Source organism: Notothenia coriiceps, unplaced genomic scaffold (genome assembly GCF_000735185.1).
Source record: "Notothenia coriiceps isolate Sejong01 unplaced genomic scaffold, NC01 NC01_scaffold00037246, whole genome shotgun sequence".
In the NCBI taxonomy this organism is placed as follows: domain Eukaryota; kingdom Metazoa; phylum Chordata; class Actinopteri; order Perciformes; family Nototheniidae; genus Notothenia; species Notothenia coriiceps.
The window spans coordinates 18,230,740-18,252,717 of NW_011369947.1; the positions used below are offsets into that span (position 1 = coordinate 18,230,740).

Consider the following 21,978-nt stretch of genomic DNA (forward strand, 5'->3'; position numbering starts at 1 on the left):
TAAATACCAATAAACAAGATCAACAAATATTTTGGAGCGCACTTCCACAAGCTACTAAACATATATAAATATGATAAATAAATATAAATTAGACTCAAATTAGATTAAATATGTTGTCACTGTCAAAACCTAGCAAAGCTAAATAATTGTTTTTTTCGATTATGTTGTTTTTGTAATTGTGGCAGGCCAAAATCGTAGTTGCGATTAAAATATGATTAATTGCACAGCCCGAACACACACACAAGCACACAGAGACACACACACATACACACTTTTTGGCTAACACAGTTCTGTGCTGTTATGTTCAGTTATTGTTCTTATGTTGAACATGAATACATTTACTTTGTAAGTAATATGGGACGTATTTCTTCTTTCATAGCAATTTTCCTTCATACTTTCTTGCTGTGAAATAGGTCTTAAAAGGGTCTTAAAAAGTCTTAAATTTGAGTTCGCGAAACCTGCAGGAACCCTGGATAGAGAACTGATTCCCATCTGAACTATAAGTGACCAAAAGAGAAAGCACATTATTCACTCCACTTCCCCCTCTTTTTCTGTACCTGTCTTTGTCTGCTATAACAATGTCCAGTTGTTTTGTTCTTTTGACCTTTGCTCTCCCCATCTTGTCTCTTGTACACATTAGTTGTTATATTTTCTCACAGTTTCTGTTCCTAAAAGATTTTAAAAATCCAGTTTTTGTTCCCTCTTTGGCTTAAACCTTATGAAAGTCAACACAAAAAGTCTCGTAGTTCACTCCAATAAAGCAGAAGAGAAACAGACAGCATGATGATTAGTTAAGGTCAACATTTGATTATGTATTTTCTTTGTTTGTCTTATTGTGCAGACATTTGTTTTTCATGTGCAACTCTAAATACTTGATTAATTACTTTTTTCCTTTACAGCAGTGTATGCAAATCCGACTCTGTGATTTCTTTGTCCTGTTCAGGTGAGTCTTATTTTTAGAAAATCTACCATTGTCACTAACATTGTTTACAGTTTGTTTTAAGAAGGCAGAGTATGTCTCATGGCTGAAAATCACATGGTTGTGGGAGCAGTTTGGCTCAACAGGCCTACACATGTCTAGACGGCAAAACTCTTTCCTAGCAACATATCACTGTTTTTTATTCTTTGCAACAAAAAAAGGTTGTGAAATAATAAGAAACTACCAGTCTAACCTGACCTTGACAGTTTGAATAATACGATCTAGATGAATTAACCAACAAAGGCATAACATAAAAGTTAAGTTAGAATGGACTACAGTGAAGAAAACATTCTTAAATTAACAAGACAACTTTGTTTATCAGACTGTGGAGAGGTGGGCTTTCAGGACCGTGTTGTCGGGGGTTCAGATGCTTTCATTGAGGACTGGCCCTGGCAGGTTAGCTTGCAACAGGGAGGCCAACACTCATGTGGAGGCTCACTGGTGTCCCCACGTTGGGTTATCACTGCTGCCCATTGCTTCACTGGGTCAGTATGAGTTCCACATGTCCAATGAATTTCCTTTGTGGTTAATATGTCATACATAAACTTATACTCACACTTTCTCCTTGTTTTCTTTTTTGGGCCCTGCAGCAGTAAAAAAGAGCTGAGTCGCTGGAGAGTGGTGTCAGGCCGGACATACATAGGCACACTAGGAGGTTCCTATGTGGACAGAATCATATTAAATGCAAACTACGATCCAGCACGAAACGACTACGACATTGCAATGATGAGACTCAGCAGCCCGATATCAGTGGGAGGTTAGAGTTTAATTAAATACTTAAAAAATATGGATTTGATTATGTATTGCTATATTGGTTAAGTGACCTTGTAAAGTCTGTAGCTATTCCAAATTGCCCTCTAGTGATGTACATTTCAAGCTCTCCACCTTACAGTAGATCAAATTCAGCCATTGTTATCAACACTACATGTATGACAGGAACAAATGGTAACAAACCTTAAGGCTTACATTTGAATGCATTCCCCCTGTTTTTCAGTGAGCCGCAAACCGGTTTGTCTACCTCCTAAAGCATTTAGCCTTCCTTCCCAAGCCTCCATGTCTGTGACTGGCTGGGGATACCTGGAGGAAAAGGGTGAGAAACCTACTCACTTCCTCTCATCATTATCAACCGCCACTCTGTGAACAAGAACTTCTCTTATCTTTCGCTAAAACCCAAAAGTTGCATCGTATTCTCCCTTTAGGTAAGGTTTCTCCTACACTTCAGAAGGCCTCTATCCCTCTGATAGAGCGGCGGAAGTGTGCCAGCCCTAAGGTGTATGGGAGTTCAATAACCCAAAGAATGATCTGTGCTGGTTTCCTGGATGGGGGAGTGGATGCCTGCCAGGTAACGGACCACTGATTCAAGTCAGAAACGATAACGCTTAAGAATTTAAAACACAAATAAGAATATTTTGAGTTATACTTCTATAGTTTTGTACATGTTGCAGTTTAAAGAATGGTCAAATATTGACGTTCTCTACTGGCAAATTGTTTGGATATTCAGAGATGAGATAACATTTTATTGTTCTGTAATGACTCCCAGGGGGACAGTGGGGGTCCTTTGGTGTATTTCACCTCCTCTCAATGGCATCTGGTTGGAGTGGTGAGCTGGGGGGTCGGCTGTGCACGGGAGAGAAAACCAGGTGTCTACTCCAACGTCGAAGAAATGCTAAACTGGATTCGAACAGTAGTTGAGGTAAAGAATATACGTTTCTGTGTTAAGTCAGGTCAACTTAACTTTCTAAAATATAGTAAGTGCAATACATACAAAGCCTGCCCTAATGATTTTTACTTTCTTCCTCTAGAAAAACCCCTGAGGTCTTCTGATGTGTTGAGCAAGACTCCAGTCAAGTCTGCCTTGGACAGCCTGTGAAACTCAAAGACATTTTTTGTTTCAGTGTGGTTGACTAAAGAGGGTAGAAAGAAGGAAAGAAAGTCAAAGATCAACACAAAATAACTGTTTTCAGCCAAATGCAAAAACACTACACACACACACACACACACACACACACACACACACACACACGGTTTCACACAAAATGTATTTCAGGTGTTTGTGCCATTTCAGGTTCTTATCTCAGGGGAAAAGTATATGTATGTTATGTGTTGCTGGCTAGTCTGAAATGTTTTTTTTAAATCAACGATCTAGTCATTTGACAGACCAAATGTGCTGATTATGCGTTTTTAAATAAAGTTGGTATCAAATGTGAATATATTTGACCACTGGTTTTGACAAAAGGACTTAGCAATAACTGTTCAAACTCTTGTAATTGTGTAGAGTTTGGACCTCACCAGACTGGCAGACCTCAGACATAATGTACTTGATTACTATGTGCTATGATTTTCGTTTTGCTATCTGTTATGATGGGTTTATACAATTAATGGCAATAGGCGACAGACAGGGTAAACCTGTTCCAAGTCCAGCAGAAGTCAGTGTGTCAGGTTATGTCACCAATATAAGTGATCACGTTTATGGTGCTTATTCAGTTGATCTGATGGCTGTCCCTTAACGCACCTTTTTACAGCATTGACATGTGCTTGCATTCTTCTTACAGATTGTTTTCCATGAGCACTTTAATTGAAAATTACTTGAATATGTATGCGCATATCATTTAATTGACTAATAATGCACTAAAGACTGTAACTCTAACCACACTGTTGCATATTCATGGTGCTGCTGCACCGAGTTTCAAAGTGCAATCGGATATCCAGCATGCATTAAGAAAACTCAAACAATGGCCAGATTTAAGTGGTGGCCAGAGATGTATGCCTTTACAGTAAAAGGATATTGGTGTAAATTCATTAGAGCGAGCAATAGAGATAAGTATGTAAATGTGTGCATTCAGGAAAATAATTAAGTATTTCTATGTTTTAAATCCATAATCGAGTTGTTGCAAAGCAAAACAATGCATCTGCCTTTTATTTTTGAAATATTTATCCTTTCTTGTCTGAGACATGCACAAAAAATAGTATAAATCGGCACAGAATTTTAAAAGCAATAGTTTACATATTGTATTTTACTGTAGGATAGGAATAGCTTTTCTTGTAAGGTTTGGTGGTTGCCACAGTGGATAATAATATTTGACTGTATATATGGTACTTTTTGTTGATTATTTTTTATACCTGTAAATAGGTTGTACATATAATAAAGACTTTCTTCTTCAACCTGGCATTCCGAAAGATTGCTTTATCACACAATTAACTTGATATTTTGTATGAATATCACCTTGTGCCTTGACTTTGTTAAAACGCCCCCTTGTGGAGAGAATGTTATTTTTCGTGTTGGACCATTTTCCACATGCTACTGATCCAACTAGCCTGAACTCTCACATAACCAAATTGTATAGCTTGATAAACTATTTTAGAACGTTTTTACTATGACTTCTATGATGAAAAAGACACACAACATAATGAATAAAAAAGGAGGACAAGGTGATTATGTATGAAAAAACATTTATAATTTCCTGAATATCAGAGTACTACAAAGGCCTAATGGCAAAAACCAAGTGCAGAATACGCATAGCAAGTCTGGTCTGAAAGCCATCAACACATTTCTCCCTATAGCATTTAGCCTAGCTCTTTCACCAAAGCAGATTGATTGGATAGTTTTATCCTTGCAGTATCTGTTCAATTAAATTATTAATTGTCAACGTTAGAAAGAATGAGTGCTGAGAACATTGAAACATGAACTTTAAAGTCCTTCAGAACAACTCTGTAGCAGCTCACTTGATAATTAGCATGTAGAGATTAACAAGTGTACATATAAGATGCATGCATGGTTATCTCCGTGAACGACTGGGGCCTTTGAATGGGTCATCCTGTATTAAAAAAAAAGAAATGGAGAAGAAAAATTATTAAAACATTTGCCAAAATAAGATAATCAGATACAATCAAGTACATTTTCAGTGCGTTAATACAACATGGCTTTTGCTAAGCATGTAACACAAAATTCTAGGGGTGCACCGAATGGGAAATTCTTGGCCGAAACCGATACCGAAAATAGGAAACAGTTGGCCGAAAAACGAATGCCGAAAATGATTAATAGAAATATATATATATGTAATGTATACATTTTTTACCAATGTTGTTCAGCTACCTGATTATGGAAAAAGACATGATTATGGCAAAACTTAACTTAAATAATAATCACTATCCATAAAACATTTATTCAGCACTTTTGAATGCATACAGTACATTAATTCCAAGTCAAGTGCATTTTCTTTTCTCTGTAGGATAACTACAACAAAGTGCATTCAGAACAAAGCCAAGGTGCTTTAAAACTGCATAAACATCTAGGCCAGTAGGCCTACAACAAAATAGTGTAAATAAAGACTGTAACAGCCAGGCCTTCAACAACAACAAATGCACCTATAAGTTTGGTAACCTAACGTGTTGTTGTGATGACGTAATCAAAACGCGGCGACAAGCACGGCGCGCGACCATGCTCGCGGCTGGCTCACAGCCAACATGTCTGCTGCTTGGAGATATTTCAAAATATCAGAGAAAGAGCCGCGGATTGCGATTTGTAAAACGTGTTCAGCTGACATTTCTCGAGGGGGTGTAACTGCAAAGACTTTCACCACTTCGGGATTACCCCACCACTTGAAATCAAAACACCCGGACAAATATGCGGAGTATGATCAACGTAACCCTGTTCTCCGAAAGCCGAAAGGGCCTTTTTAACCATTTTCGGCCGATAATTTTCGGTGGCCGAATATTCGGTGCATCCCTACAAAATTTCATTCTTCATCATTACAAAACGCACCCCAGCACTCATGATACAGGCTACATAATCTTCTCTGATCTCTTCTTACCTCCTCATCATCACTGTCGTCAAATGCAACTCCTTTAGTTGAGTGGCTCTGGCTCTGAGAGCTCAACTTGGTGAAAGATGAAGATGATGATGCTGGTCTGTGGTGAGCAAGAGAAGAAGCCATGGTAAAATATGCGAGTCAAAAACACATCACACATTTTTAAATATGAAGTTAGCGACAGAGAAGGTGAATGCAGTATAAACAGCCATGTGTCTGTACAGGTTTCTTAATGTATTCCACTGGCACATTGTAGATACCTTGGAGGAGCGCTGGTTGTTTTCATTACAGGAATATCCTCATCTGAGTCCTCGATGGTCACCTAGAGAAGAACACAAATGAGAAGTAAAGTTGGAGGATGATGCAGTTGACATACTGTACGAGTGTGTGTAACTAGGGATTCATTTACTTCATCTGCATAGGATTTGTTGGCTCCAGGTCGAGATGATCTTTGGGATGGAGATTGAAATGCTGAAAAATAAGAAGAGAGACACGTTGAAGTCCAGGAAGGAATTGAAAGATGAGGAATGGGTTACAGAAGAAAACTAATTTATAGTTTTTTTTTCCAAAAGTATAGAAGATTCCTGTGATGCCTAGTTTTGGCATATCAGTGTTTTTTACAGAATATGAACTTGTGTTTCTTTCTATAGATCATCACACTCACACACACATCTCACACTCCCCTACCTTGCATAATACTCCTGCTTTGGGTTGCTGCTGAAGATTTCTGGGCACGGCCCCGACCAGCTGGCTTTGGTTCGGAGGCAGCTGCACCTGGATGGATGGATAGACACTTATGGACAAGGATTCCTGATGCACTGCACTTTATGATTGGTGTTATGATTCAAATTTCTTTGGGATAGTGGTGGTCTAATGGGTAGTGAGGTGGGCTGAAGATTGGAAGGTTGTGAGTTCAAATCCCGCCAGGAACACCACCCTTTTGTGTGCCCTTGAGTAAGGCACTTAGCCATTAGTTACTCCAGGGAGAATGTCCCTGTAATTGGTAATTGTAATTCGCTTTGGCTAAAAGCGTCAGCTAAATGAAATGTAATGTCATTTGTTTCACTGTCTCATTTAAGAGGTATATACTATTTAAAGAGCATTGTTTTAACTGTTTGTTGATAATCCGAAGACACAAACATCTCGTGTGCAACTGACCTGCCAAAAAAATCTTTAAATGAGGACTTTTCCCTAATTTGAACACCCAGGTTCACTAGAGAAAGTGTGCTACATGGTCTGAATCATTTTGTCTTCCCTCTGCTGGAGTTTAAGGTGTGACTGAACAGTTCTTATGTTGTTAATTTAAGTGAGTCGCCAGCACATATTCTTAGATTATTTTATCAAACGTTACGAATCCATAGATACTCATTATAGTCTGTGCTGAATTTAACATTCTAAAAATGCTATTCTTGTTATATGTAATACCTGTACCTGTCAGAGTTATTAGATTGTGTATTAGTTAACCAACATACTAGCCAATATCTCATGTATCCTCCAATGTCAGCTGAGTCTATCCATCATAAATAAACATTCTAATTAACTGGTCTTTATTATTTTCTTTTCCAATTACCTACTGTGAGCATTAGCATTGGTTATTAGGCATATTTCTCCATTGACCTTAAACATAGAGTCTGGTAGGCATTCTGGAGACTAAAATCTTGATGAAACATTTTTAACAACATCTATTTAGTACTGTGAATCTCTGGGCCTTTGGTTGTGACAGATAACACATCAACTCACCTCTGCCCCTTCCCCGGCTCCCCCGCCCCCTCGCTCCTCGCCCTCTGCCTCGCGTTGGGGGAGCTAATGGGGCCGCGTCTTCATCAGATTCCAAAGCAAGGTCAACAGACATATCTACAGGCATCTCCCCACGCTCCAAACGGTGAGCTTTAGCTCTGTTGATAGCCTGAGAGATAAAGCACATACAATTAAACACAACCAGTCAGCACAACACTTTAGGCTTATGTGAAATATTTACTTACTTCTTTGATTTCATTCTCTTCCTCGGTGGTGTTCTTTTTGGAGTCTCTGAATCGCTGGATCTGAAAATGTAAAAAACAAGCACTCTTATAATGACGTAGACCATCACCTCAGCCTTCCCTAATTCTTATGCAAGCCCCCACCCCTCACCTCCAGGTCTATGTCCTGCTCCGTGGTTACTCCTCTGGCTTGGAGGTGGCGCTGTGTCTTCTCTAACTGGTAGGTGATCAGCTCCTCAATGGCGTCTTTCTCATCTTTGTCCACAAACTCCTGAATTGCCTTCCCCATGCCATGCTCGGTCAGGAGGGACAGCTGCACGTTCTGAGAAGATAAGCACACGCTTTTTTTTAAAGAATACTGAGAAAAAGTAGATGAAAATTAAAGTGTTATGGCACCCTGTAAGTGTGTGAATGTAAATCCATGTGTGGCAGTACCTGTTCGGTTGCCTCAAAGTACTGTTTCACCAGGTCCTCCACCCTCAGACCCTCAACTGCTGTGGTTTTTAACAGTTTGCCGTAATCCACATTGACCTCATCTGAAAAGCACAAAGATTAAAGCATGTTACATTTACGAAACTCTGCATCTACGAATGCAGTATACCAGCGGTTCCCAACCGTTTTCAACTCAGGGCCCACTTAAGAATCTAAAAATGTTTGCGGCCTACATTCAACCATAAACAATACGGAAGCTAAATAAAGTTCTGATTGGTCAATTCAGAACATGTGACACGTTGTTAATCCAGTAGTACAGACCGCTGTTAAGGACCGCAATGACCGTTGCTACGGAGGAACAAGAAAGATAAAGGAAAGAAGGTTTATAAAAAAAAAAATTAAAAAAATTAAAATTAAAATTTCCACACAAATCATAATGTTTTGCAAATTATTTGGCGGCCCACTTGCAATGCCCACAGGTTGGGAGCCGCTGGTGTGTACTGTAGATCCACAGCTGTGTGTGTGTCAGACCTTTGTTATCCTCCTTCTGTTCACGGCGTCTGAGAAAGTGGATGACGTCTTTTGGGTTGGCAACGCGGTCCACAAACTTCTGACTGAAGCGAGAAGTGTTGAACGCCTCAAAGCCTCCGCTGTAGTCCACCTGAGGAAGGCAGTGAAGATGATGCATTTGTGTGTACTGCAATAGGAATGTGTGTGTAAACTTTGCAAAAGTGTCCATCTTACCCTCAGACGAATAAGAGGTTTCTCTGGTGTGAGCGGACAACCAAGCCTCTCTCTTTCTGCTTGTTCCAACATCTCTGTGACCTACCAAATGACAGAAAGAATATTATAAGACGACACATGAGGGGAAATTAGAGTAAGAGCTGGTTCTGTACATTTGTTGGTGACTTTTAGGGTTACCTTTGCATAGCACAAGTCCTCCACCTTCTTTGTGACCTGGGGTGTGTCCGGTGTAAAGATGTCTTGGTAGTCAGCCAACACCACGTCTTGGATGAAGAACTGACGCACCGTGTCGAGGGGGATCTTTTGCATGTTCATCTTACGACCCTTCACCCTCAGCAGCCCTATGTGTCTAGAGCCACACAAACAGAGTGTCATGGTTACTTCATTGTTCTTATACACATTGAGAGTATACTATCCAGTAAGTGTGTTTCTGTGTGTATTCATGTGTACTTCTTGGCTGCCTCTCCAGGGGACAGAGAGGTGGCTACAGAGCTGCCAGGCTGTGTCACATAGAAGAGCTGCTGTTCATTCCTGGTTGGAGCAATCAAACACTCATGCTCGTGGCCCCACACCACCAAGTCAATAAAGTCATCCAGGAACTGCTCAGGGATGTAGTTAGTGGGACCGTGCTTACTCCTACAGAAGACACAGAAGAAGAAAAAACACGATGTAGAGTAATATAGGAAAAGAATGCTGTTTTAATACTTAAACCACTAACAGGTATTGTATTTGAGAGATAATACAGTAAAGGAAAACGAAATGAATGAAAGCCTACATATTTTCACCTTCTTAAAAATAGTTTTTTCTTACCACACAAGTCCTGCATTATCACGAAGTGCTACGTTACAGATTTAAAGTAAGCGATATGTAAAACATCTGTAATACTGTGACTTTTTCTGTGGTTATTCTAAGATGTACAGCTTTTTGCTCTGATTGAAACCTTCCAACCACATACACATGCACACACCTGTTCTGGTGGATGGTGAAGAGATTAAACCACTCATCTTGGTCTTCTTTGGGGCGAAGCATGGTTACCTGTTTGTTAACGAACATCCTGTACAAGCGCTCATCTGGGATAGAGCCTACACACACAATTATACATAATTAAGACCAAAACATGAATCATTTCAATAATGTTTGAAGAACACAGAAATAGACTACATGAGGTGTATATATTACTAGTCCACCATGATACATATTACAAACACTTACCAAGACCAAATAGGGCTAGCTTGGTGATTCCTTTCTGCATGAGGATGGGACTAATCTCTATCTTTTCCACTGAATGGGAATGACCAAAGTGATTGACAAGACCAGACGCACTTATCAGATCCAACGCACACAAGCCTTCAGCCTTGAGGGAAATAAAGTGAAAATAAAACAAACAACTTTAAATGGGTACAACAAAAAATACACACAAATATTCACGTCTTATGTCAAATAATTGTTTACTATTAATGCTGGACACAAAACTCACCCCAGTTGGGTCATCATGATTACCGTGAATGCTGAACGCAGGAATAGAGATGTTCAGGTTTTCATCCTGATAGTTAACCCATGGAAAACTTAAACACACATATAACAACGTTAATGTAACTAGAATACAGGGTTTTGATAAAATTATCTTTCAAACGAAGCAGTACTGACTGGGTTGTGTTAAAGTTGACCTTCTGGTCACTGAGAATGTTGAAGTTTATGGGTTTGTCTCCCATGCAGTATCGTCTAAGCATTGTGATGCAGGTGTGGAGGCATCGTCGTGACGGTTTGTTCTCATGGAACAAATCACCACCCAGCAGGATGAAATCTACCTGCAGGCAAACAAAGGAGTAGGAATGAGCAGTGTGCTTTGAAAACAGGTGGACTTTTTTAGGGCTATTCGTCTGAGATATACAATAATCTGATGTAATGTTGAGTCATATACACATCTATCAACTCTTGTATGTACCTGATTTGTCTTGGCAGATTTTAAGATTTCTTCCAGTGTGTTAAAAGAGTCATTGCCACGGATAGCATCCTTCTCGAGGTAACCGAGGTGAATATCTGTAGCAATAAGGATCTTAAAAGTATCCTCATCATCCCTAGTAAAAAGAAATACACACGTACAACCATTACAACACACAGCTCATAGATTGTTTGTTCATCGGCACACCATTTCAAAAGCCAGCAAAATCTCCATATATTTGTTTAGGCAAAGTTAAACAAACTCACAAGGTACTCTCTGAGGACATGGTGATGTGGGAGATGAGATGTCACTGTTGAAAGGCTGTCAGCTAAAGGTTCCTTCTGCAGAAAACACACATGCAAAATAAAAAATATTCTAAGACACATTTTAGGCATGCTACAACAATATCACAAGTATTATTTGTGCAAATAATATGTTGATTTTTAAGGAGATCATATACATTCCACTGATGTCACAGTGATAAGGTAAGTAATGAATAATTAACAAACCATCAGCTTTTCCCTGAGAAGTAATACAGAATACGCATATTTGTGATGTTTACATCGTGCTCACCGACTATTCACTTTACGATACGATTTACAGTCAGAAATGATTGTGTTATACTCTTGAGATAGCTAGCTAGCTAATTATCATATAGTAAAATCGTAGCTAACAGCAATATAGTAAGTCAAGTTTACGTTAGCTTTCACTTTTCCTAGAGAACTTACGAGTGCAAGCTCTCAATGTAATGGGAGAATGTTACAATGTTAGCTTGTGTTTATAGGTCTTAACTTACATTTGGTTAGATAATTATTTGTCCTTGCTATTGCTACAACGTGTAAGAAACACTTGTTGTAACCCACCTCCTCATGAGCCTGTAAACATGCCAGAAAATCCCGGGAAGTCTTGCTGCAAACCCTGTCCCCGCCTCCAAGAGATGCCTAATGGTTATTGTAGTTTCATTTGAAATGATCGCCTTTCTCAAATGCAGAATCTCCGCTGTTGAAAAACTACACTTCGGGTAAGCAAATAAGAGCGTTTGTTTTACTACTCAGGTCGCGCCGGTCTGACCTTCTCTCAATAATAACGGATGTTCAGCACCTGACGGACCGAGCTGGTATGTAAATCATTCACACCCATCAGAAACCCTGGATTGTGTTGCCTGTCAAGTGATGTTTTATTTTCCCAACCCATATTAGTACTGGCAGCCATATAATCTGCGTTTAGCTAGCAGGCTGTTAATCGTTATGCATTTGTTTTGCCTTTAACTATAATTTAAACTAGCTATTTTACTACGTGGTTTGCATCAGCGACAGCGAGAGGAAGTGGATTGGCTGCATTTCAATGGAGACGCTGTCAAAAACACTCGGTGCTGATGCTACGCGGGAGAAGGTAGCTTTATCGTTACTACACTTAACACTCATTTTAAATACTCTTATAATGAAGCGTTAAAACTGTGAGCCACCGTTTATGGTGAGTTAGATGGATCATGGACTATAAAAGTAACCTAGCAGCAGTTGCTACAACTCAGTCCAGCTGATGTTGCAGAACTAGAAAGTGTGCTGAAGTGTCAATGTGCAATATATTTGACTTGAGCAGGGCAAAATCATATTGTAGTTTTAGTGGAAGCTGGAGCATGACAATACAAGTTTGAGCTCATATTTACTTCCCTATTGTCTATTTATTTATTATTTGCTGGTCATTGATCACATGCTACTCTCACTGCAATATAGAACTATCCCTCATTGAAAATATACTGCAGAAATCTACAATATTTGCCAGCTATTGTGGATGCTTGTCAACATTTAGCCCCTCTTTTCCTGCAGGAGCTCTGTCCACCTCCAGCACCCAGAGGAGTAGTATCTGACATCATGTCACTCCCATCCTACAGAGAGTATCCTGCCCACCGTCCCTTCATCAGCACACTTGTGCATCACACACCCCATACACGCACATATCTTTCATGTCGACCACCATCACCCAGCAAGGCATTCCCAGAGACCAACTGTACAGGTAACTTTAATATGTATGTGTGTGTGTTGTTTTCCCTTTTACAAAGTTTCCATTCAGGTATTTCAGGGCTCCATGGTTACAGCATGTGTAACATGAAGCCACACTACTTGGATGTCTCAGTTGCACCGACATCTATTCATTCTTTCACGTGACCCTCCCTCTATCAATCCTACACTGCAATTCTTGCACCCAAACTTTAAAATAATATCTGACTACACCACAACTACTATACTCCTGCTCTGAATATGTTCAATATATCCCCATGTGCATCATATCCTGTTATATCTCCATGTGTAGAGATCCTATCTGGCCTGAGGAATCTCCAGGAGAAGATCAGGAGGTTGGAGTTGGAGAAAGGAGATGCAAAGCTCAGTCTGCACACTATGGGGAAAGAGGCATCGTCCACACGTCTGCAGAGTGATAAAGTCACACAGCAACTCTTGAAGGATCACACAGACACAAATAGAGAGAGAAATGGCAAGTCCAACTGCAATCAAGGTGGGTATATCAACAACATATTAAAATGGAAGGCTGCTGTGTGTTAATTCAATTAATGTATCTTTAAAGAATCATATTGTGATCAAATCATATATTGTTAAAATAATTCATTGTTAAAAAGCCCACTTGGAACCCACATGTTGGTTAAAAATAAATTCTGTGTAATGTTTTCCAACAGCAGAGGGCAGGATTTATTTTGAAAATACCCCAATGTAGGAAACTCAAACTATTGTTTTAGTATGATTTACTGCCATGCTTATACACAAACACAGTATATAGCTGGAAATATATATTTCTTTAAATTGGTGTTCGTTAAACTTAAAAGTGTTCTTATTTTTCTCTAAAGTTCTCATTTAAATGAGACAATACTCATAACTTTTCTCTTGGTCAGTGTTTTATTCAGACAGGAGCATACAGAAATATGCTTGACTTATATGATGATTTGATATATATTGAATTTCCAGAAAATGGGCTATATTATGATATAATCTGTTACTGAGATAGGAAATTACCTATATGGTTATAGAAGTTTTTGGCCATGTGGTCTAGGCTTAAACTGGTTTATATTTCCTCTTATTCCTTATTTCTTATGTCGTCTGAATGTTGTCCACAGCGTTGATCGCTCACCTGGCTGCAGCAGAGTCTCGCTGTGTGAAGCTGGAGCAACAGCTGGATCACATGAAGAAGATGCTGCGCAGCGCCAAGGCTGACGGGACCAGCCTGCTCAAACAGCAGGTTGACACAGTTCCTTGTATTCTTTGATATAAGATAAATCTTTAAAAAAAAAATGTGTACACAAACACACTAAAAACCCTCATCCTCAAATGCAGTATTCTTGAGTAAAAGCATCTTATGTGTATTGTGTTATGTACTGAATTTCTCTCTACATTTTCAGGTTCCCGTCGAGATAGCCAAGTCAGCTGATCCACATTGTGGCACAGAGTCCGAGCATGCCCAGTTAGAGAAGCTGGAGCGACTGGAGCAGGAGTATTTCAGGCTGACACGCACCCAAAACAATGCTTCGGTACGGAAAATCACACAGCTAAATGTTTCCTAGAGTATATCATTGGTTAACATTTCTATGTACAGGTAGATGGAACAGGTCCTGAAGTTTGCAGGTCTGCAAACAAATGAAAATAAAGCATTGATTATTGAAGGTTTTGCCAAAAGGCATACATTATTCAAGAATTTAGGCCCACTATTTGCAGGGAATGACAGGATGATGTTAAAAAGATAAAACAAATGCTTAAATCTAAAGGGGGCAGTGATGAATAAAATGTAATCTTAATTGTTGGTATTATTATGATTACCACAATAATGATTATTGCGTGTGTTTGATTACATCAGCGGAAAATTCGGAGGCTGGAAATGAAACTCCTGGAGGAGGAGCACCAGAGGAAGCTGGTCCAGGACAAGGCCAATCAGGTAACAAGGTCTTCATTTGTAATTTATCTTGAGCTGCCATTATTATAAACACTTTTTTACATTTTCTATGCCTGCTCTTTTGTTTGTATGTTCCTCAGCTACAGACAGGTTTGGAGACCAACAGGATACTGCTGCAGTCGGTGTCACCTCGCCTGTCTTCCAGTCAGTCAAAAGGGAAAAAGTCACATTCAAAGGTAAAGAACTAAATAGGAGGTTCAAGGCTTTCGAACTGTGTCCACTGAGAATGTTTTTTTTCTCTCGTTTTTGTAAATGTTTAAACAAATGTGAAAAGGCGGTTGAAATCAAGTGTTTATCTATATTGTGGGTTTATATATATAAAGGTTATATTGAATCAAATAGAAACAAATTGGGTGCATTTCTAAGGATATCCTGATACATTCTTAAAATGGTAAAAAGGAAGGAAACACTATTTTCTTTGTTTTTATTTCAATAAAAACATTTTTATTTGATATATATTATTTGGTCAGAAAACAAAAGTCTGTTGAATATTTAAATCAGTAAATGATTGAATAATTAGCTTTGATATATGTAGTGCTAATAAAACAATCCAGAGCTGCGTGCATACTTTATACTCCCAAATGTGCACTTCTTGTGGAACTTAATATTGTTTATGTCGATTTTCTCTTTCCAGAAATCTTCACCACAGCAGTCGTCTTTCACAGAGCCACACTATAGACTGAGCCTCAGGGATGTTCCTTTTGTTGCTGGAACGGTAGGTTGGGCACATTAGCCTGTTTTGTGGATAAAGCGTTGGTTACAAATGGATTTATTCAATGCTGCTCTCCCCTCACACTGGCTCTCTTCCTCCCATCTCCTTTCAGTCGGCCGGCTGCAGCCACTCGGTCCGAGCTAACGTCCAGTCCGTTTTGTCTCTCCTGAAGCGGCACCAGCCTCAGCTCTGCAACAGCCGTGTCCTCTCCAACAGCCGTGTGACGGGGAGTGGGAGGCATTCAGACAGCTCCTCCTCTTCCTCCTCTGGCAGTGGTGAAGAGCTGTCAGAGCTTCTTCAAGCACTGCACGAGGAGCTGCGACTTATGAGCGTGTGAGTGAACATATAAGATAATATACTTTATTGATCCCAAATTGGGGAAATGTTTCATTCCAGCAGCATGTAAAACAAGGCATTGCACATATTAGAAGTTAAAGTGGACCTATCATGCTATATTTGAATAATATAGTGTAGGACCATACCTATATAAGGCATATTTATACTTTTTATTTTTCAAAATACCAAACAGATCATGCATTTTAGCCATTCCTCATTTCGCTCAATTTAACACTGTCTTTTCATGGGCTGATTCTGTGAGAACAGCACCATCTACAGGCCATGAAAACACGAAGCATTTTTTTATAAACTTATCAAATAGGTGTTATAAACCATAATTAATTATTGTATCTAGGTGTGCGTTCGGTTGCCGATGTTAATTCATTACATAACGATTGTCATTTTACCAGTTAGAATGAATTCTCTTTGTAACTGTTACGTCTCTAGCTTTATAGACTACATAAGTTTCACTTTTACTTATGCGTAGATGTGTTTTCGATAAAAAAAGATACTGACGACGAGTTCTCGTAACCGACTCGGTTTTATGCGACGTTGACCAACTACTCAGGAAAGATATAAGTTAGTCGGTTAAGGAGGAAGAAAAATATTGGTTAGAGATAGACGAAAACTAACCAAAGGTAACCGTGGGAATTGGTCGAAAACAAAGTTGACAGCGAATCTGTCGCAGGTTGTACAAAAATTTTAATTATTATTTTAAAATTTTTTCCTGTGATCTTTCACTACGTTATAATAACCTAAATGTCAATACAGAATAAACTTTACAAAATCACCGATGTGATATTACGTCACCATTAATAAAGACAGAAAGATTACTATTGTATCCAAACGATCTCCCATATTTCGATTTGACATTCAGAACTTCTTTCATTAAGTAGTATTTTCCAAAAACCATTTAGTCGTCTTGTACACAAAATTTTAGGAATACTAAAATTAATACCAGACTTACACATGACTTCATTTACTACCACCAGTTACAATGGTCGTAGTTTCATTTTTTTCTGTTAAATACAGTTTCGTTTTCTCGGGTTGTCCCTGTGTCGTCCCATCGTCCAAGTTCCTTTGTTCCCTATTGACCTATATAGATACTTATTTTTCGTTTACACGATTCCGACAAAGGTTTTGTTCGGTCTTTGTTGTTGTTTTGTCATGACATTCTGTATACGTTTTGCAGCGTTATGAAGTATTTGAGTCTCTTTATGATAAAGTGAGTTTTATACTGGCGTACTAAAAAGGGTTTTTTATAATTTTAGAAGAAAACGTATTACATATTTATGACTTTTTGGTTTTTAGTATGGTGTATGTTGTACACACATTTGTAGTATTTCTCTCTGCTCGTTATTCATGTAGTCACATACATCCCAGGAAGTTTTGTGTCATCCGTAAGTTGTATGTCATTATACCTAATTTCGTAAAGTATTGAAAGAATGTTGCGATTCGACGACGTGTAAATACTACACATTGGTATATTTCGTTTGCGGCCTTAGAAAATTGTGGTTAATTAAAATTTTTTATATATGAATGAACTATGGGTTTAATCACCATTTAATCATAAGGTTCGGGGTTTTGTGATTGTTCTTTTTGCATTTTTTTTGACAAGTAGTAAAGATCCTATCACGTCGACATTGATATTGATCATTACGGGAGACGCCACTTCCTCCATTTAAATTTTTCTTTTGCCTACCATCGGTTTTACAAAAAATCGTCTGTACGAGGGTGTTACTTTGTTCTGTTGTGTTTTATCAAAAAAGACTCCATACAACATTTCTTAACATTTTACTTTCAATTTCGGGGGAGAAAAATAAAAAACCCTATTTTATGTGAAACCCACCTAGACCATATTGTTAGGCAGACCAAAATTTGGTCTGAAAAAAACCTTAGGACAACGTACAACGAGTTTGTCATTTTTTTTATATAAAAGGTTTCCTAGTATCAGATACAGGTACTTCCCTATAAGAAATCAACTATAGACAGGGTCCCTGACACACCTACCATTTTATGCTAGTTTCCAGTCATCTCATCGTGACTGTCCTAATCAAAACCCCAAAACACACCGAGGCAGGACGACTCACAGTTCCAGGTGTCCCTCCAGACGCTCGGGAGTACAGGGAGTCGTCGGAGTCCAACGAGACCGAGGAGAAGGTGACCAGAGTGACCGTTCGACTCGTGGAGACAACCTTTGGACAACCAGCAGGGAGAGGGGAGGCAAGGGGAGAGAAGAACGGACCTCACAATGCAAGAAAAAGAATTGAAAAAATAGATCTCCTCCTGCTCTTTTCCAGTTAATATATATTGTAGAATTCACGTAATCAAACGAACACCTTGACTTAACAAAAGCGAAATTCTGATGGACACAAAACACAAAACATCTCAACTGCTAGACGAGGAGTGAAAGAGAGGTAAAAGTCCTTCGTTCGGAGAAGGACGAGGGCCGCCCAAGAAAAGAAAGGATGCATCTTTGGAGGCGGAGGTGGACGGAGTAGTTTAGGAGGGACGGAAGAGACCGCCGTTTTTGTTTTACTATTGGTAACTTATATACGAGTAGTGAAAGGAATCTCGAGAGTATAGTTGGCGACCGACCGTTTCTCTTGATGTTGAGGGGTATCAACAGCAAACAATTGACCTGAATATTGGAACGTGTTTACTTTATACTGTATTACTGTTTGGAAATAAATAAGTCCACTTTTGGGTAACTCTAGTTAACTTGGAGAAAAAAGTTACCACATGGACGACGTTTCATCCAAGGTTGACTTATGTTTGTACTGGTCTTTTTGGTTTTCTTCCTGTCAGTATTACCGTATAAATGTAAACTTGATGTCAAACATATTCGATCAATCGTAAATTGGGCTAATGGTTGTCAAAGGCTAACCTTATCGTAGAATAGGAACGAAATTTTGTACAATTCCTTTGGTTCGACGAGTTGAAGGTAAAGGAAAACGCTGACAAGGTTTTATCGCCTCGAACGCGTAGATTTTCGGACATTAAGGGATTCTTGTCGGATCGTTCAACCGTTGTAAATTATTGTTGGTGTCGTTAAGCTCAGAGGTCCGTTCATCGTAAAATGTTAATGCTGGCACTCTTAAGTACCTCGTCTACATCCTACTTCAAAGGGATTCGTAAACGAAACATTTATTTTTCTATGGTCACTAACTCGGGTCGGCATTGTTCCAATCACTTTCGTTGACGAACGTATGCCCATGTTACCTCCCAAATTACGAAATGTCAAACAGTGTTTAGAGTCCACGTGACACTATCCGGGGTCGTAGATTGAAACTAGTCCATTAACCCGGCCAACGTAAGTTATATTTTGTCTAGTGGTATCAGCGTCGTGCCATTTTTCAGTGTCACTGATCGGAAAAGGACCGGAGCTTAGCTCTTTGTCCTGAACAAAGAACCATTTCTTTGGATCGGGACTTGGAGTCACAAAAAATCGTAAATAACTGTACGTCGCAAATTTTTCTCTCCTGTCAGTAGTTCGTCTTATGGTTCCATAAACATTTTTGTCCAAATTGTGATTGGGGGGGGGGGGGTGGGGGGGGGGGGTTTCAAAAAGGGAACGCATCAATGTTATAGATTTTGTCCGAGCCACAGAAAAAATCGAAAACTTTTCTCGTAATGGAACCCAAAATAGGTGTAAATTTCTTTGAAATCAAGTCTCTCACTCAGACTGTCACAAAATTTTGTCGGGACTTAAAATTGTTGGCGGAGGAATACCTCCATGACGTGTTTATGTAGTGCCATAGTAGTCGTAGTTTACCATTTCATCGAAGTTAGCTGTAATAGTTGGATTCGACAACTTATATATACCTCTATTTTCACTGATTTTGTCTTCGAACCACCATGTGGTAATCTTTACAAAATTGGTGAGTCTTACTTATCGGGAGTTTTACTTGTGTAACCCTTGAAAGTCTCTCCATCAAGTTTTGTGGGGGTGACGTTTACCGACCTATACGTTATTGACTCATCGCGAGGACGGAAATTTTCTACGCTACTACGTTGCCACAGTTTTGCGAAACCTGTCCAGTTATTTATCTCGACGTGTTTGAGACAATAATAGATTTTATGATCATTACAGTAAGTGGTGAAAGTAACAGGCGTCACTACCACGATACAAAAAAAGACTTCGGACTGCTACAAGCTCTGTCCTATAGTAAAATGTATTTTTGAGGAAATGAACGAAGTGAGTGATCAGGCAAGCTCCGTGAAATCGGTCTTGACTGTTAAATCCTCTAACCCGGATATCAAATTAAATTTTATCAACGAGGAAGGAAAGTCATTCCGTTCTTTGTATTCGTTCTGAAGGTATGAAAACCTTTAACAATTAAACACGACTCCCTCTCAATTTTCTCTTCATTCTCTACCTCGGTTATTTTAAGACGTTCGATAGAAATTTTTCTTTTTCCAAGTGAATTCAATTCCCAATGGAATTACATTTATTTATATGATTAATAATATGACACAATCGAACATTAAACGGGAAGTATAACAAAATAAACAGTCTATCAAATGTCTAAACATATGACGTGACCAGTTGAGACATATAAGAAAACAAGACTAGTTTAGATATTAACAAAATAAAAGATAAGAGAAATTTCCCCGGGGATACGTACGTTTTTTACGTGAAACATGCAGAAAAAATATGACTTATACCAGGAGTGGTTCACAGGTTCTTTTGTGTTGGGAGAGTTGAAAAGGAGGTATTGGTTTAGAGATTTTTCCCCGCGTTACCTAGACTATGTTCTTTGACTAGGTACTAAACTTGTGAAAAAATAAAGCAGTGTCTTCAACGCGATGCCGAATAACCCGGTTGAGGTGGTTAGCCTCCTCTGTCGGTGCCTGTTAACGGCAAAGCTTTCGCGACTTCTGCGACATCANATCGGGCATCATCACTCCATGATATACATAGCACGATGAGTGATGATTAAATAACTAACCCCCAAAACTGTGTGGAGATTAGATACTATCCCCCAAAACTGCGTAGCCCGAGCCTGACGCTGGTGATGTAAATCTGATAAGTAGAGGGCCTGGCGAGCTGCCATGTGGCCATTCCCCCTGATCACAGCGGCTTTAAGGGGAATATACTACTTAGTGAGACTGCTATGTGTAGGCCTGAGGAATATACTACCTAGTGACTGCTATGTGAAAGCCCGGGAACGCCCCAAAAGCCACCCACCCCCCCCAGCACAGCGGCTTTGAGGGGAATATACTATATATGCTACCTAATAAAACTGCTATGTGAAGGCCCGGGAACAGCCCGAAAAGCCATCCCCCTTAAGCACCGCGGCTTTGAGGGGAATATACTACTTAGAGAGACTGCTGTGTCTAGGTCTTTGAGGCAGCGACAATGACCTTTCCCCCCCACGCATGCAGCTACGAGGGGAATATACTATAATGAAATAAATATAATCTAACCCAGCAACCACCTGTTATGCAAAAACAGAATTCTACAGATATACATTTTTGAACGTTTACTCATCATCGAGTAATGCAAGAGTTCATGGTTGTTTGTGCTGAAAGGATCTCATTCCTGTGAAGCATGATATAGCGCTGGTGGGCAGAAGATGACCGACGGCCCAGGATACTCAGGGTTGAGGTAGGTGGATATAGAGCTGCGATTCATTCAAATGCTGTGCAGATTCTTAAACAGTGGGATTAGCGATCTGGGGGCAGATCGCAGTTTAGGCAGAGATCACGCAGCTTGGAGGAGAACCCTCGTCGTTGGGTTTGCAGCCATCGAATAAACATGGGTGCCGACCATAGACTGTATATATAAATGGATGTAGGGTCCGTGACGTCACCCATAGGATTCTGCAGAGTTGCCGAGAAGCCCTTAGGGCTTCTCGGCAACTCTGCAGAATCCTATGGGTGACGTCACGGACCCTACATCCATTTATATATACAGTCTATGGTCGGCACCCATGTTTATTCGATNGGACCCTACGTCCGTCTATGGTCTTTACATTAGCAAGCATAGCTAGCACTCAGAGCTAACGCTGTATTGGAGAGAATATGTGTAAAGAAGCAGGAAATAAAAGAAGAAAATGTGTTTTTCAAGGATGGTACGAATTTGTCTC

The 21,978-nt window shown here is 39.5% G+C and overlaps 4 protein-coding genes across 8 annotated transcripts in view; 3 read left to right on the forward strand and 1 right to left on the reverse strand.

Moving 5' to 3' along the window:
- The window catches only part of LOC104966014 (transmembrane protease serine 4-like), an 81,087-nt gene extending 77,900 nt beyond the window's left edge, over nt 1-3,187 (forward strand). For 2 of the 3 annotated variants that reach the window (XM_010795114.1, XM_010795116.1), the window contains exons 7-13: nt 900-943; nt 1,302-1,464; nt 1,570-1,736; nt 1,974-2,069; nt 2,179-2,321; nt 2,520-2,672; nt 2,782-3,187. In XM_010795114.1, the coding sequence (XP_010793416.1) occupies nt 900-943; nt 1,302-1,464; nt 1,570-1,736; nt 1,974-2,069; nt 2,179-2,321; nt 2,520-2,672; nt 2,782-2,793 (778 nt within the window). In that variant the 3' untranslated portion in view covers nt 2,794-3,187. The remainder of the gene's footprint in view (nt 1-899; nt 944-1,301; nt 1,465-1,569; nt 1,737-1,973; nt 2,070-2,178; nt 2,322-2,519; nt 2,673-2,781) is intronic. The other variant, XM_010795115.1, reaches the window with a different exon arrangement.
- Nucleotides 1-21,978, forward strand: part of LOC104966019 (AP-1 complex subunit beta-1-like) — a 373,094-nt gene that overhangs the window by 142,601 nt on the left and 208,515 nt on the right. The gene's annotated exons all lie outside the window — the stretch shown is intronic.
- mre11a (MRE11 homolog A, double strand break repair nuclease) lies at nt 4,413-11,794 on the reverse strand. 3 transcript variants are annotated; one of them, XM_010795112.1, is made up of 20 exons: nt 11,748-11,794; nt 11,151-11,225; nt 10,888-11,020; nt 10,590-10,750; nt 10,420-10,507; nt 10,155-10,296; nt 9,910-10,024; nt 9,393-9,578; nt 9,120-9,291; nt 8,943-9,023; nt 8,730-8,859; nt 8,202-8,302; nt 7,918-8,088; nt 7,770-7,829; nt 7,528-7,693; nt 6,475-6,561; nt 6,197-6,258; nt 6,048-6,109; nt 5,791-5,887; nt 4,413-4,794 (listed from the first exon to the last, which is right to left on the reverse strand). In XM_010795112.1, the coding sequence occupies exons 2-20, from the start codon at nt 11,168-11,170 to the stop codon at nt 4,756-4,758; spliced, it is 2,073 nt and encodes a 690-aa protein (XP_010793414.1). In that variant the 5' UTR covers nt 11,171-11,225; nt 11,748-11,794; the 3' UTR covers nt 4,413-4,755. The 3 variants fall into 3 exon arrangements, with proteins under 3 accessions (XP_010793414.1, XP_010793413.1, XP_010793415.1); XM_010795111.1 differs by having other exon boundaries at nt 11,681-11,758; XM_010795113.1 differs by lacking the exon at nt 11,748-11,794 and adding an exon at nt 11,681-11,701 and having other exon boundaries at nt 11,151-11,222.
- LOC104966478 (centrosomal protein of 57 kDa-like) lies at nt 12,038-15,887 on the forward strand. Its single transcript, XM_010795664.1, has 9 exons — nt 12,038-12,276; nt 12,711-12,897; nt 13,195-13,395; nt 14,009-14,130; nt 14,291-14,419; nt 14,743-14,820; nt 14,919-15,014; nt 15,473-15,553; nt 15,663-15,887. The coding sequence occupies exons 1-9, from the start codon at nt 12,229-12,231 to the stop codon at nt 15,885-15,887; spliced, it is 1,167 nt and encodes a 388-aa protein (XP_010793966.1). The 5' UTR covers nt 12,038-12,228.